The sequence below is a fragment of the Gymnogyps californianus genome, chromosome 2 (assembly GCF_018139145.2).
Source record: "Gymnogyps californianus isolate 813 chromosome 2, ASM1813914v2, whole genome shotgun sequence".
NCBI classification, from domain to species: Eukaryota; Metazoa; Chordata; class Aves; order Accipitriformes; family Cathartidae; genus Gymnogyps; species Gymnogyps californianus.
Window position 1 is genome coordinate 148098692 of NC_059472.1, and position 15152 is coordinate 148113843.

A 15152-nucleotide genomic window follows, 5' to 3' on the forward strand; every position below is an offset into this window, starting at 1 on the left:
GGAACATCTATGTCCTTCCTTAGCTGCTGCTGATCATTGCAGTGTAGGTCAGCAGTGAACCCTGTGTCACCAGGCTAAAATACAAAATTGAAATTCTCTGCACAGTGTGCATTAATGAAGAACTGCAAGCTGTGCAGAATTTAAAATTCAATTTTTAACACTCCTTGCCTTTTTTTGGCTATTGTAGTATGTTAACTGGTACTCCACCAGGTTCAATTGTACATTTACTAGTATGTTCTTCAATTTTATGCATTTGGACTTTGTTACCATAAACCGAAGTTAAGCATGATCCTGAGTAAGTATGATCTGTTGAATTGGAAAAGCTGTTTTCATCAAGCCTGTACGCATTCTGCGGTTTTAAGTCTTATAGAGAACAGACTTTGCATTCTGTTGGGCTATGTATGTTTAAAGCTGTATTCAATAGTCATCTTTTGGGCTTGATTCAGAGTTCACTGAAGTCTAATGGGTTTTGGATCAGGTCCTTTGTGCACATTTCTTCATTGCTGGTGCCTCTGTTACCAAAATATTTCCATTTCCATGGTATCAAAAGCAAGTGTTCTGTTGGAAACAACTATATGAAATCAAATTCATGTCCTTTCACTGATTTGGAAAATGAATGCAGATTAATGCTATTGTTCTTTTTCGTCTACAGCTGAAAATAGAAAAATCTTAAATGAGGAAGAGGTTGAGAAGTGTCTCATAAACCTTTTGGAAATTGATAATGATGGAGTTAAAGTTGCTGCTTCCCAAGCAATTTCTGCCATGTGTGAGAATTTAGCTAGCAAACGTGCATTTGGACTCCAGGGTAAGTAAGGTGGGAAGGGATGAACTCAGAATCTGTGCTTTTCCTTTTATAAGGAGCATATTATAATTTTGCAGACTGCCATGGTTTATTTAAAGGTTGATGTATACAATTATTTCTTTCAAAGGGATTCCCCAGCTAGTACAGTTGCTAAGCAGTGACAATGAAGAGGTAAAAGAAGCTGCAGTGACAGCATTAGCTAATTTGACAGCAGCCAGTCCTAGTAATGCAAGGTGAGTCTGCAATAATTAAGTTATTATTTAAAACACTAATCTGAACACAAGTGATAATATTTTGATTTTTAAAGAATGCCTCATCTTGTCCTTATCCTACAAGGCAGGTCTGTTTGAATTTGACTGTAAGGCACTTTTTGGTGCTTATGAGTCATCTGGAATAGGTTGGTTCTCATCAGTGTTACAAGAGTTACGCTATCTCTACTAACATTTGCTTTATCAAGGAAAGGTATGAAGCAGATGTAATGAAAGCAGAGATATAAATCATGTTTTGAAGAGAACATATGAGGAAAATATGCCTCGTAATCTAAGGCATTCAATGTGGGATATTTTTTGAAAATTCAAAATCAGTAAGGTATCCTTTAAAATTTGACGGTTCATGCAACTTTTTTGACTGATTTAAACCCAGTCTTTGAGGGAGATAGCACTCAGATATTCTGAATATTGGCATTGTCTTTCTTTTTTTATTGTTTTCCAAGTAATAGAGAATGCTCATAGTTCATTCTCTAAAAGAACAGAAGTGTAACTTCAGTATCCACAATAACTAACAAAGGATGGTTAGCTGACTGTAAGTTCCAAAATAATTGTATCAACTAAATTCTACTGTCAGTTGCAGAGTTCTGTTATCCCAACTCTATTAAAAGTTCTGTTCACGGAAAAGAAACAGAGCAGTCTGACGTATATGAGCAATCACATGTAACTAACAAACCATAAAATAAAATTCCTTAAAAGTTTCCTGGAATATACTTAAGGAAGTTGTAATCCATTCACAGGCGTTCTTTGAAGTGAAAAAGTAAAATAACTCACCAAATAAATTATTTGTTTCAATTTATTGATTCAGCTCTAATAGTCACCAGTATTCACTTAATGTTACCAGATGGAGCCATGATTTGACACAAGAGAATAATACTCTGTTCTCAGATTCACATAGTAGATTTTTTGGTCTGATATTCTGCTCTCTTCATGTGCATGACTCTTCAGTTGGTGTCAGTGGGAGTCATACACACATAAAAAGAGCACAGTACTGGAGTCTAGGGGTCAAACTTTCAGCTCTGCTACAGCTGTTTTTCATAGCACAGCCCTTTGAGGTGTCACATTGTGAAAAGGGAATCTCTAGAGAGTTTTGAGTTGGTATAGCAGCTTATGCCAACTCATTCAGTTTCTTTTGCCAAGGAGATAGTCAGGACATTGTTTAGCTCAACTGCTAGAACAATTCTGTGAGACCTCAGGCAGGGAAATAGCTGTCTCTGTTCCTCTGCATTATAATGGAGTCCGTGTTTGTTTCTTGCTGGGCAGAGTCAGGAAATTGTAAAGGTGGCTTACATATACTTCTCTCTCTTTGCAATCCAGCTCCAAGTACAATATGGAAGCACCAGATAATCTAATCACAGGTCTTCTGTGAAAATCAGGAAGCAATAATTTACATTAAATATGTATGTTGGATGAATGCCATGTGACTACATAATTACTTCAAAGCTTCATTTCTAAATCAAAACCATTAATAAGTCATAGAAGGGTCCAAGTGTGACTAGGATCTATAAATGAGTATATAGAGTTGAACCCTCAGCTGATACAAATTGGTATAGTTCCAGCTCACTGACTGAGTATCTGGCCCATATTTATTTTACATTCATATACTAGGGAAAAAAAATAGTTTGGAGAAAATGCATTCCAGATTGAGTTACCATAGTCATATTTCATTCCGGAATATTTTGTGTGTGTGTCTTGTAAACCACTGAAAATAAGTGTGTATATATAAATGAAGATGCTGATACACTTTTATAATAATGTGACTTTGCTGTGTAATTATGTTGATAATATTCTGGTCCCAAATGAGACTAATGAGACTACTGCCCTTTTATTGGTTATATATTAGATTCTTGTTATAAACCCTCCAAGAATATTAAATCATAAAGCTAGTAGTAGCAGGTAGACCTTATGTAGCCAGAACAAAATGGCTACAGTAAAGGGGAAGACTGTTTACTATAATTGTTTTCACTTTTTACTGGCCAGCCAAAAATTCAACCTTGTTGAACTCATATACATGTGTTGTGCCATATTTCATTTCATGAGCATTTTTGCATGTATTATATTGATTGAAGGATGTGTACCTTACCCTTTCATTTTGTACAGTATATGTTACAGAATGTAAACAGAGTACAAGACACTGGTATTTTTGCTGGAGATTTGTTGTTCTTGTTTGTTAGGAATACTTGGTCAAGAAGTGTTGTCTGCTTTTCATATAATATGTAAAAAAAATAGAAGTTAAAACAAATTGTGTAATTAAGGCTCCCACAATAGCTAGCTCATAAGGATAAAGTCTTCCATTGATTAATAACACAAGAACAGCATAGGCAATGGGCAATACTACCCCCCACTAATGTATATTAACCTTGACCTTTAGGTGCTTCCCCACAGCAATGAAAGGCTAGTTCTATACCCCTGCCCAATCAATCCTTTGTTTCTCAACTGAGACAGCTAATAAAGGTGTCAAATATGGTGGAGATTTTGTAATTAGAACACCTGTTCACGATGAACGGGACAGAGACCAGCTTGTCATTTCACACAAGTCCCCAAGCAACCACGGTTTGGCAAAAATAAATAAATTAATGAATGACTCTGGCCCCTGTAGTATTTTAACCACAGCTCTAGAGCAGAAGAGAACACGAGTCCCATACAAACGGTTTGAGTTTTCAGGTTTACTGGAAAACATGGATTTTCAATATGATCTCTACCAGAACACATAAAAATTACTGTAAATAACTTCTAAAATATTTCAGCATTCAAGTTTTTGCTGCAGAGCTGATGTTGTGTCATGCTTCAGTAGCACATAGAAAAAAGTATGGTGGTCAAATGCCTAATTAGTTTACAGATTGACACCTCCAGATCATGCTTTTATCAGAAGTTTATCATAAAGTAATGACAGAAATTTAATGCTGCTGTATATTGATGATACGTTCTTTGTAAACTTGTTAATAATTAGGCTAAATAAAAATAAAATTGCAAAGTATACTGCAGTTTAAAATCCCATGTACTTATTCTAACATATGATAAAGAAATTATTTTTTTATATTACTATGTGTGTAGTTCTGAGGCCATCCTTGATACATGTGTCAGAATTTGTTTCTGTGGTCTGCTTCTGGGAAGAGGAGAATTACGTTCAGCTGGGTATTTGCATCCACTTCACATTTTTTAATCCAGAACACTGCCTTGCTTTATTGAAAACTGTATACAGTTATTTGGACAGCAGAATGCCATTTTAAAGAATCTATGAAATCTGTCTATTTTTGGTGTGTCCAAGCATCGGGAAATGTAGGCGCAGTCACTTCAATAATGTACATTATGCACAAATTGAAAAATTACACACAAACAAAGAAACAGCAGTGCCATCTATTGGACAGAAAAATAAATTATTCTGTGCTATACAACTAACTACAGAACAAACGTTTTACTTCAGCCTATGCCTATTTTTTCCCATTTAAAGTATAATAAATTATTTTCACTTTTCATGTATTTAGGATAAGCTAATTGTGTTAAATATAAATATGATATTAGTTAGAAGTAACACATAGAAATAAGATCTCAAGTGTATCAGTTAGTCAGACATTAATTTGACCAGCTCTTTTCTTCAGTATTGTCATAGCACAAATGCCATTTCTAATAGCTGTGTTCATAAATCTGGCAATGTCTGAATTCTGGGCACCTAATGGAGTTACCACTAAAGAAAAACATATGCTCTGAAATTTAGGGCTTTGTACTGGACATGAAAACTAATTAACAGCCCCAATAATATTTGTCTTAAATTGTTTATTTTAAGTGCAAAATTTATAGCATTCAGTTAGAGTTTGGTCTGGGGGAAGAAGGAGAGGGGTGTTTTTTGTTCAGCAGTACTAAGGGCTGCAGGAAATTGTGGTACATGACAGACTTATGATCTGGCAGAATATTTCTCCTGGGGTTTATAATTAGTGTCATGTTACATATTTCTAAGTATTATATCTGGATTCAAGATAGTAAAGTATCATCCCAAAAATTGCAAAGTCAGCAAGCTTGATGTTATTTAATTTTCTAATTCTTTAATTCTTCATAGGAATCAGTGGACCTATTTACGTTAGCAAAATTATGTCCATATAGGCAGTTACAAGCATTATCACAGCATCTGAATGTATGCTTTCTCAAATGTATCAAGATTTCCAAGATCTGGGAGTAGGTTGGGCATAGGAAGATAGGTTGGGAACTCATTGGCTATGGGGAGTGCCCAGTGAGGAGAAAGTGAGTTGTTCCCTTGACTTCAGTGGGTGTTGCATCTATTCCAAACTGAAATTTATATACTGATCTAATGACCCAAAATACAGACCCTCAGTCTATTCCATATGGATAATGCTCACCTGTAGTGAGAGTCTCTCACCTTCTTAAACGAAGATTTTCAGTATCCACTACAGATTTTTATTGTTTTTAAGACGGGTATGGCTGTCAAGGAATAAATTTAAAGAATATCCAGTTTTCTTACATTTCAAATTTTGTTATTATCACTAGGAAGTAATGATTGTTACCATTAGGTAGTAATATCACTAGGTAGTAATCTTCCCTATTAGAAAATGGGAAACTTAATCACAGCTTTTCTCTTTCAAGACTGTAGATGGAACCTAATTCACATAAATGGATCAATACTGAAGCGTCGGTATTAGCTAAGATGATACATTTGCATGGATATATGTGTTAATTTATGAGAACAGGAACAAAAATTTCTAGTACATGAGAGCTACATTTAAGAACAGAAATAGGTAATAATCCATTGTATAGGTTTTGTCTTTTTTATGGTTTAATAGTTCTTCTTTATAACATAAGTTTGTGTTTCTGAAGGAAGGAAGCAACAATAGAATGTCACTAGCTGTATTGTGTAAAGGTAATATGTTTTAATACTGACCCCTAGTGATAGAATTATATTTTTGAGCTACTGCGCTGCAAGGTAAAGGGATTTTGTTGGGTTTTGTGGTTTGTGTTGTTACTTTATTACATTAGCACCCATTCTGCTGAGCCTTATGCAAATACAAGCAGTTAACTCGTGCCATGAACGGATTCCTGTTTTGACTTTCTCTTACTGTATATCCATAGTGTGATGGGTGCTTTCTAAAGAAAAAAAGACAACATGGTTATCACCCAAAAGCTTACAAGCTTTTCCTTACAAGTTACGTATTGACTTCCATTGAAAACTGCAAAATGTTTTATAGTAAATTTCTCCCTTGGCAGAAAAGCTGAATCGAGGCCTAATGCTGGGATGTCATTCAGAAATGGGTTCCCACTGACTTTAACATCACATCAGATGACCGATACACAACCCATGGACAGTACCCTAAATCATGCCGTGCTGGCAGGTGCAAAATGTTTCACTCAGCCAGCTGTTGGTTTTTTCTCTTAGCTTTGTGGAGGTGTGGCTATATGGAAAAGTCCCTCTATAGACTCAGACACTGTAGGTGCATTTTGTTCCCAGCACAGCTCTTTTTTCACAAAAAAAATTTGCATTTTCCTGTTTGTTTGTTTGTTTGTTTGTAACCTCTGTTGCCTATCAGGGGTTATATTGAAGACAGAGACCAATATAGAGCATTCATCTCTATCTAACACAAATCTCATGTCACAGCATCCTAAAGTGCATGAGAACTTAAGTATATCCAAAATAGTTTGAGACAGAAAACAGAACACTTCTAAATTGGGATAATGGTAACTATATAGAAGTTCTACCCCCTATAGATATAGCAAAATCTTTTGGGCTGTTTGTACTCTCCTACCTTCAAAGCCTTGCAGTATGATCCCTATTTATCTTAGCTGAGGAAGGCTGGAATTTCACTCAGAGCATGTGTGTTGTCACCTGTAACTTCCCATGGTAGATTTCTGTGGGATCAGGTGAAACTTTTTTCTTCCTGGATGGAGACTCCTAAGCCTGGGAGAGAAAACTGTGTTTTATGTAGTGGTAAAAGTACAATGATTTCTCTTGAGTGTGTATCCCTACAATGACATTCAGTGATATGCACTGAGATGAATTATACTTTTTATGAATGAAAACTGGCAAGGGTTATTTTACATTTGAGTAAATTTCAGACAAATGTATTGGTGCTTTTACATGCACATTTTCTTTGTAGCATATTTCTAAATTAAGTGCAAATTATTTAAGTATATGTTTTAACTTACTTTAGTATAGTGTGAAGTTATTTATTTTAAGTGTATATAAGGGCATTGAAGCTTTATGGCTGATCATGCAAACTTAATTCTGTCCTGCTGTAAATTTAACCTGTGTACTGACTGTGGCATGTTGTCTAATTGGACTGTCATACACACAAGGGGGTAAAAATAAGTTTTCACAAGTAACTTTAAACCTTTTGACTTGCAACCCCAGTAATTTTATCTTAACATAGTAGTATATGTGTACTTTCTTAGAGATTTAATTTTAAGAGAGAAAACTACAAGCATAAATTTCTCCATTCTGGATCACCATAAGAGCTTGAGCTTTTAGCAAGGCAAAACAGATTGCTGCCATTTGACATAAGTTCACAGTTGTCCAGAAGAGACCTATCCAGAAGTGAAAGATGGGGTGAAGCTTCATAGTCCAAGTACTATGTGTAGAGAAACTGACTTGGCACAGCTTTTTTGTCCTTCCTCAGTTGGTGCTTCCAAAAATGAAGAAGAGCCACTGTCTCCTCAGTCCCTTTGTTCAGATGAGTTGTTGTGAGGACCCTGCTTTGGCTTTTTCTTTCCTTCCCTTACACCTCTGTGAAGGCTGCTCTGGCAACTCCTGAATGTTCCCTGTTATTTTGCTTTTGTAACAAAGTGGATTCCAGACTCTCGACATTTGTGCTGAGTTACTGATTTTTGCATGCACTACTTCTTGGATCAGAAAAAAGGGAGAAGGGGATAGTGTCTTTTTCATGAGCCTATCCTGGCTGAAGCTGCATAGGATCTTTAAGGGACAAAAAGGGTTTCTATTGCTGAATTTCAAGCCTTTCTCATAATAGTGGAAGTGTCAGAAATTCTTAATAAAGGTTGCAAATAATATTATAATTAAAAGGCTCAGCTATCATGAATAGACAGTTCATTACCAATCCTCTGTAATGTTTTAAATTAGGTATACTACAATTTTAGAACTAAGATCTATGTAACTTTGTCAGATGAGTTCAATGACAGACATTAGAAGATCTCTGTGTATTGCTAAATGACGGTCAGGTATTACAGTCTCTGCTAACCCAGACAGTTTAAGGTTTTATTGCTTCCAGACTGTAAGGTTTATTGAGGTTTGGGTTTGTTGATATTTTACCAAGATACTTGTCATTAAAAAATAGGAACAGAGGGTTCCGTTCCTGAAATGAAAAATTAATATGGTTTGTTGATATCATCAATATTTTTATTGTAGCACAAATGGGCCCCAAATTTTAGATCAGTCTTTTGTGCTAGATTCCCTTACTCAGAATAAACATACTGACATTAATTTCCCTTGTATAGTGAAGAAAACAGAAGTAATATTAGTCTTTAAATAAAATACGAGTGACTATATACAACAGTCAATTGCTTTTGAAAATAATTATATCACAAAGTGAAATTTTTGGTAAATGCAGAAGATATTTATTGGATGTGATTATTCTGATGGCATAACAAGGCAAATGAAGAATACTAATACATTTAAGGGATAAAAAGGAAGATATTTCTTGAGGTTTTTCAAACTTCTGGTTATGATCTTTCTCAGTCAGATTACGTAATAGAGCTGGATCAAAAATGCCTTGTGTGAAAAAGAAGTCATGCAATTTAACACAGAGTTGATTTTAAAAAATGTGTGTGTAATTAGATGCATAATTCTTATGCATAATTTACATGCAATTATGTATGAAAATGAGATATGCACAGGCACAAATGGCTAGCTAAGCACCTCACACACAATCACAGTAATTTTGCACAGAAATTAAACATGCAGTTGCAAATACATTTGGAAAATGAAGTCCATAAGGAGTCCAGTGGCCTTTGTGAGGAGGAAAAATTTGAATTTTTTCTGAGCAGAAATTGTGTTAAATCCTCAGTCAGAAGGGCGGAAGTAAACAGCATAGAAGTGAATAAAAATATAATTTAATATAAACCAGTTTATGTTCAGTTGTGGTAGAAGAAGCAAAACCAAACGTACTTTACCATTTTTATGAAGTGTCCATCTCACTAGTGTAAATTAAGCACAATCCAGAGTAAACAGTGGTGTGAAGCTGCACCACTGCTTTTCCTCTCTATCTCCCCTCCATGGGAGGTTGTTTAGGTTAGGGGTTTGGGGGGCAGTCTCAGTGGTTTCTGTCAGCTCTTTGGACACTGATACTTGCTTTCTGCATTAGGCTAGACCTTCTCTTCAGGAGGAAAAGCTAGCTGGACCATTCCCTATGCACTAAATAAATAATCCGTTATCTTTCTTGCCATGGCTAGGAGGCTTGGTCAGGGACCAGAGCTATTATGCTTGAAGTGATGCCAACAAAGAGGTGGTTCTTGCCCCAGAGAGCTTACAGTCCTAAAAATAAAATTAAAAAACCCACAGAGTTTTGTTCCAATTTTTACTGATGATAGTTTTCACAACACTCTACCAATGTCTGAGGTTTCCTATTGCATCCCAGACAACTAAAGCAACAAAATATTCAGTTCAGTGAAATTCATATGCATCTCCAAAGTAACTGTTTAAAAAAAGTTTGTACTGTGAAACTTTTGGTCATGATTTTGTTGTCAACTTTTAATTTATTTTTGCAGTAAAAACACTAAAGAAAACATTTGTTTTTCTCAAACTCTCAGCATTTATTCTTTGAGTCTTGAGTGATCTTTTAGAGAATTTTCAAGAAAATCTCTTAATAACTTGTTACAATGTATATTTAAAATTAATAATTTAAATTAAATATTTATTATCTGACCTTTTGATGTTTGCCTTTCCAATGACACTTAGGAAAAATATTTTAGCTATTCTTGAATACAGTAATTTGAATTCAATTGTAATCAGAATTTTACTCTTTCACTACAGGGCATGGTTAAGGTCATTAGGGTACCTGAACCGTGTACACCCTGCTTAAGGTAGATGCCTAACCCTGTTAGGTTAGGCACTCTAATGATCATAACCATGTGCTTATAAATCATAACATTTGAATTATTTTAACTTTAATTTGAGCTCTGTAATTTCTACACCTATCTTGTCTGGTTTTTCTTGTTTGTTTGTTTGTAATTCAGATAGTCAGCTTCCACTTTTCAAAAAACCGTGGTGATATTGCAAATGCAACATCCTTCCCCCCCCCCCCCCCCCCCCCCGTTATTATTTTCTTTCCTTTTCCCTAATCTTTTCTCTCCATGATTAGGGAATTTCATGTATTTTGAATCTTTACACAATGTGGAGGAAAAAAGCTGTGGATTTATATAATTTACTTCTTCTCCACGTCAAAAAGTATATACCTTTTTTCAGCTAAACCAAGGCTCTGTTTTTCCTTGAGGATGTAGTCCTGTAGTGGGAGCACTGCTAAAGTGCACCATCTCAGTAGGATGTGTCTGAAGCAGTGTGTGTTCTGGAGGCAGGGAATGAGGCTAGTGCTGATCTACATTAGGCAAAGACAGTGCTGGTAAAAGCTTCTTCCTCTGGCTTTTGTTTCTTTGTAATAAAAAAACTACACAGTGCATATCTCTGCCCAAGATGGAAGGGAACGAGGACCTCCATATTTAGATCTTATGTTGTAGTATTTCAGCACCTTAAAAACTTAAGCATATTCATTCTTTCAGCTCCCTTCTGAGGTCAGGCACTGCTGTCTCTTCAGCAGCTGGGGCTCCATGGCCCAGGGTGACAGCACTATTTCTGTGTTTTCCAGAGAACTATGGGGTAGGAGTGAGTTGAACTATAGGTTCCCCATTCTTCCTTCTTCCCTCATAACCTCTTCGGTACGCATCTCTGTTACCAGGACACAGCGTTGCCCTCAGGTGTTCATGCCCTCTTAAAATCTTATTCTCAAAGGTATTGGTTACCTTCAACTCTCCTTACCTGCTCTTGTCACTTCTAACATGAATTCTTTTTGCCTTGTGATCCATTGTGCTACTTCATTAAACTATACTCATGAAACTGTGATTCAAAATGAATCTGCGCAGAAGTAAAATGCAGGATTGAAATAAATATGTATGATCTTCTAAATCAGTGGTTCTCAACCTTTTTGAAGTTGAGTGGCACTTGAGAAAATTGGCTGTGCTCTGTACCTCGCTGAGGTCAGCTCTGAACACATGAGGAGCTGTCACCTTGCTCTTTTGTTAAGTACTTGTGTACTTGCTGGCTTTATGGAAATTATAGTAAATCTGCTTATAATGTGATTGGCTACATCATTCAGTTCCGTGTGTCATCCTGGAATCAGTCTGTTAGGGACTGTATGTTTATGAGGATTTCCTATGGGAGAATACATGTGTTATTGACGGTAGTATAGGAATAATAAGTCCTATACTTACTGCAGAAGTATTGGATATACTACACCTGTGAGATGCAGTGATGCATTTCGAGAGTAGTGGATCTGTCCCATAAATCCTGGAATTTCTGTGTATCCATTGTACAGGACAACTGTTTGATTTTGGTGGGGTTTTTTTCTTGGACAAGGTATATGTGTATATACTGTGTAATGCTGTAAATCTGATAGCTTATGGACATGCCTTACTGTGCATGGCTGTGTGCATGTATGGTGAGTCTCTCCCACACTTTGCCAGCAGGTACGTCATGTCATCGTTAGACGTGCTATGAATGTGATGTTTTCCAGTAAACCTGTGATACATGTGGTGTATAGCTGATCCTTACATGTGCAATCAACATGTCCAGGATTTCTTCATATACAGCAGCCTGGATAGAGCTACAGCACTCCTAAAGCTGGAAATCTGGATAAAATTTTCATGGGGAAGAGAAGACAATATTAACCAGAGAACCTAGAAATACAGTGGCCTTACCTAAGTAAAACAAAAACCCAAACCAAAACCAAAAACCCAAACAAAACATTTTCAGCTCTTCTTTATCTGGTCAAGGAAGGAAGGGGAGGGAGGACACCCAGATAAGGGGAAATCCAGCTGATTGAAGACAGTCTGAGCCAGTGCAGTGCAGGACATCTGAAAACATGGGATTCACTTCTGAACAGAGACTGAAGTGCTTGCATTAAAGTTACTGGTGCTCCAGCAGGATTAATTAGCCAGCACCAGACTGGCCCTATACCTTTATGCTGCACCCAGGCTAATAACCCTACTCACCTTCAGTCCCTGGGTTGCTGCCTTTTCCCTGGTTTTCCAAACTGGGAACTACGGCCTGCCTGCCAGCCTTCCTTGCACCCATGTTCCAGCACTACCCATGAGCTGCCATCACCTTGTAGCTGAGGCAGAGATCAAACTAACAAACCCTGTTAGCCTCTGCTGATTCATTCTGGGTATGCTCAGGAGTATCTGCATCCCCCTCTCTGAAAATCTGGTTTGGAGATACTTGCACTAAGATGAGTTCACAGTAAGATCTACATCATGTTGCCCATGTAATGGGATTATATGGCACAGGTGGGCATGTATTCTGCTTTCTATCCTGTTTGCATAAGAGCGTGACTATCAGCATTCCTGAAGTTTTTTGTTTTTGTCAATGCCTTGACAGTCTTTGATAGCATAACTGTTTCTTGTATATGTAATACTTCTAAGCTTGTGTTTATTTTGTAACTGTGAAAGTTACCAAAAGGTTAGTTACATTTTGGTAAGATGCTGTTACAGTAAAAGTAAGATTTTCACATCCAGATTTCTCTTATTAATGTGTTGACAGAAATTTAGCAAAACTTATAAAAAATGTACACTCTTCTGTTGTTGAAATGCTTAGATATGCTTATATAGAGGTGGGAGAGTTTGTTATGTTTTTGATATAGACAAAATGTACTAAAAGAGGGTATAAAAAGCAGTTGCAAGGAAAATTCAAATTGCCATCTGCGCATTTCCATTGCTAACAATATTGCCAACTTTTGTTTAACAAACAGATGAGCCCAATGTAAAATTACTAAGAGTAGATAGCAAATTGGACATATGCCTCAAATCATTTGATCAAATTTTATATACAAACTCAGAAGGAAGACAATTCAATTTTTATAGTGTGCTGGTTTATAATGACATTGGAAAAAATACCACTGAAACAAACGTAAGATGATACAGACAAAGAAATAAGTTCCTGTTGTTTAGTAGAAAGCAAAGTTTTGGCAAGAAAGTCAACAAAAATCTCAAGTTATGGAATATCTTACGGCATTTGAAGAATGTAAACTACATTTGTATCAGTAGTCTCTCTTGCCTATGGCAAAGAAACCAAAGAATACATAATGAGGTGGTAACCCAGAAACGTATGCCTTTTCAGATTTGTTAGAGCATGGTAGTTTCCCCTCAGCCAGGCCATGTTCTCTCTTCAGGGTCTGCATCAGTTGTAGTCAAGGGTTTACTATCCTTATAGACCATGTCACCAGGTGCTTTCAAAGGTATTCTTTATCCCAGATATTAAATATGAAGTTGACTTTTTTTCCTTTTAAAAGGCACTATCCTGGTCAGTGCCCGAAGCAGAATAGCAGTGTTAAGATGAAGTGCTTGTAGGCCATTTCCTTCTGCTGTGACTGAGATTTAGGCCCACGTGACTATTAGTTTTGCAGCACATCAGATTTAAGTCATTTGCAAATGTGTCCTCTAATAGTGCAGCTGCCTGCACCTTCTGCTGTCTCCTGCCTGAAGTTGCTATTTCTTTAGTAGTACTTCTTGAACTGTTTTTTTTTCTTGGCTGTTCTCTAACCTAAATCTATTAAATGATCCTTAAAAAAATCCCAACAATGTTCCTCAATTTTATTTGCAAACAGGTTGTTTTGCACATCTAGCTTAGAACTTGGCCACACCAGCGTTTGTCCCAGCACTGCTGAGGGGCACCACCCTTCAGCCATGGCTGCAACATCATCTGGGAACAGAGGGAATATTTAAACTGGATCTGCTGGTAATAGAGTAGTCGATGTGCAACCACAGTCATAGCCAGCCCTGAACTCTGGGCTGATGTGTCTGTTGTACTCCTGCTGTCTAAATCAGCTTGTATAAAGCCAGCTCAATAAGTTCTACATTGCACTGAACTGCATCATGTACACCTACTCTGTAAGAATGGCAGAAACTTGGTGTACTCTGTTTATGCCACCTAGGTTTCGGATCACAGAAATTTATGGAGACAGCACAAAGAACAACAACGTGATATTCCATGCACTATAATCCATATTAGAAGTAGTGCTAGAATGATTACGGGGAGAGGTGATAAGAGTCTGCAGAGGCATTTGCCTGGAACTAAAGATACAGAAATTCTGCATCTTTGAAAAGATGCAAGATTTAATTCACTTGTTCAAAACCTCAGAAAGAATCAATGTCCTAATAAATTAAAGAATCCTGAAGTTTGTGACTTGGTTTGTCTGCTTAGGTTGTGCCTCTTGAACTTCACACCATGACTCGTATATAAATGACATATGTATATGTAAAATCTTGAAATGTAATACTAATTTAGTTGGTAAATACAGCACACTAAGAAGAAAAAATGGTCCTAAAATAACAAAGATTTTTTTTTTCTCCTTCATTTTGCTAGTGCTGTTGCTGAGGCTGAAGGAATTGAGCCATTAGTAAATACCTTGAACTCTCAGAGAGATGGAGCCATTACTAATGCTGCCACAGTGCTAACGAATTTGGCCATGCAAGAGCCATTCCGTGTAAATATCCAGAGCTCTGGTATTATGAATGCACTTGCAGAACCATTGTGCTCGACCAACAGCCAAGTGCAAAGCAAAGCAGCATTCGCTGTGGCTGCATTTGGTTGTGATGCTGATGCAAGAACTGAGGTAAAACTACTCTTCGAGGCTGTGGTTATTTATAACATTTCTAGATCCTGAGGTTGGTGTTATACTTACCTAGAATCTTTGTATTTTGCGTCTGTCCTAAAAGCCCCGAGCTTTCTAGATAGTAACTAATTTTTCACATTCATCATAGGCTTGTTCAGCTGAATTTAGCTCAGTTTGTCATAAGAATTTGGAAAGGGTTTTCTTTAATTTGTATTTTTACTGCTGTATTTACTTGCACCAAATTAA

The 15152-nt window shown here is 36.7% G+C and overlaps 1 protein-coding gene across 4 annotated transcripts in view; it reads left to right on the plus strand.

Moving 5' to 3' along the window:
* Nucleotides 1–15152, plus strand: part of ARMC3 (armadillo repeat containing 3) — a 55593-nt gene that overhangs the window by 20022 nt on the left and 20419 nt on the right. For all 4 annotated transcript variants that reach the window (XM_050892080.1, XM_050892077.1, XM_050892078.1 and 1 more), the window contains exons 8-10: nt 653–805; nt 930–1035; nt 14657–14906. In XM_050892080.1, coding sequence (XP_050748037.1) covers nt 653–805; nt 930–1035; nt 14657–14906 — 509 coding nt within the window. The remainder of the gene's footprint in view (nt 1–652; nt 806–929; nt 1036–14656; nt 14907–15152) is intronic.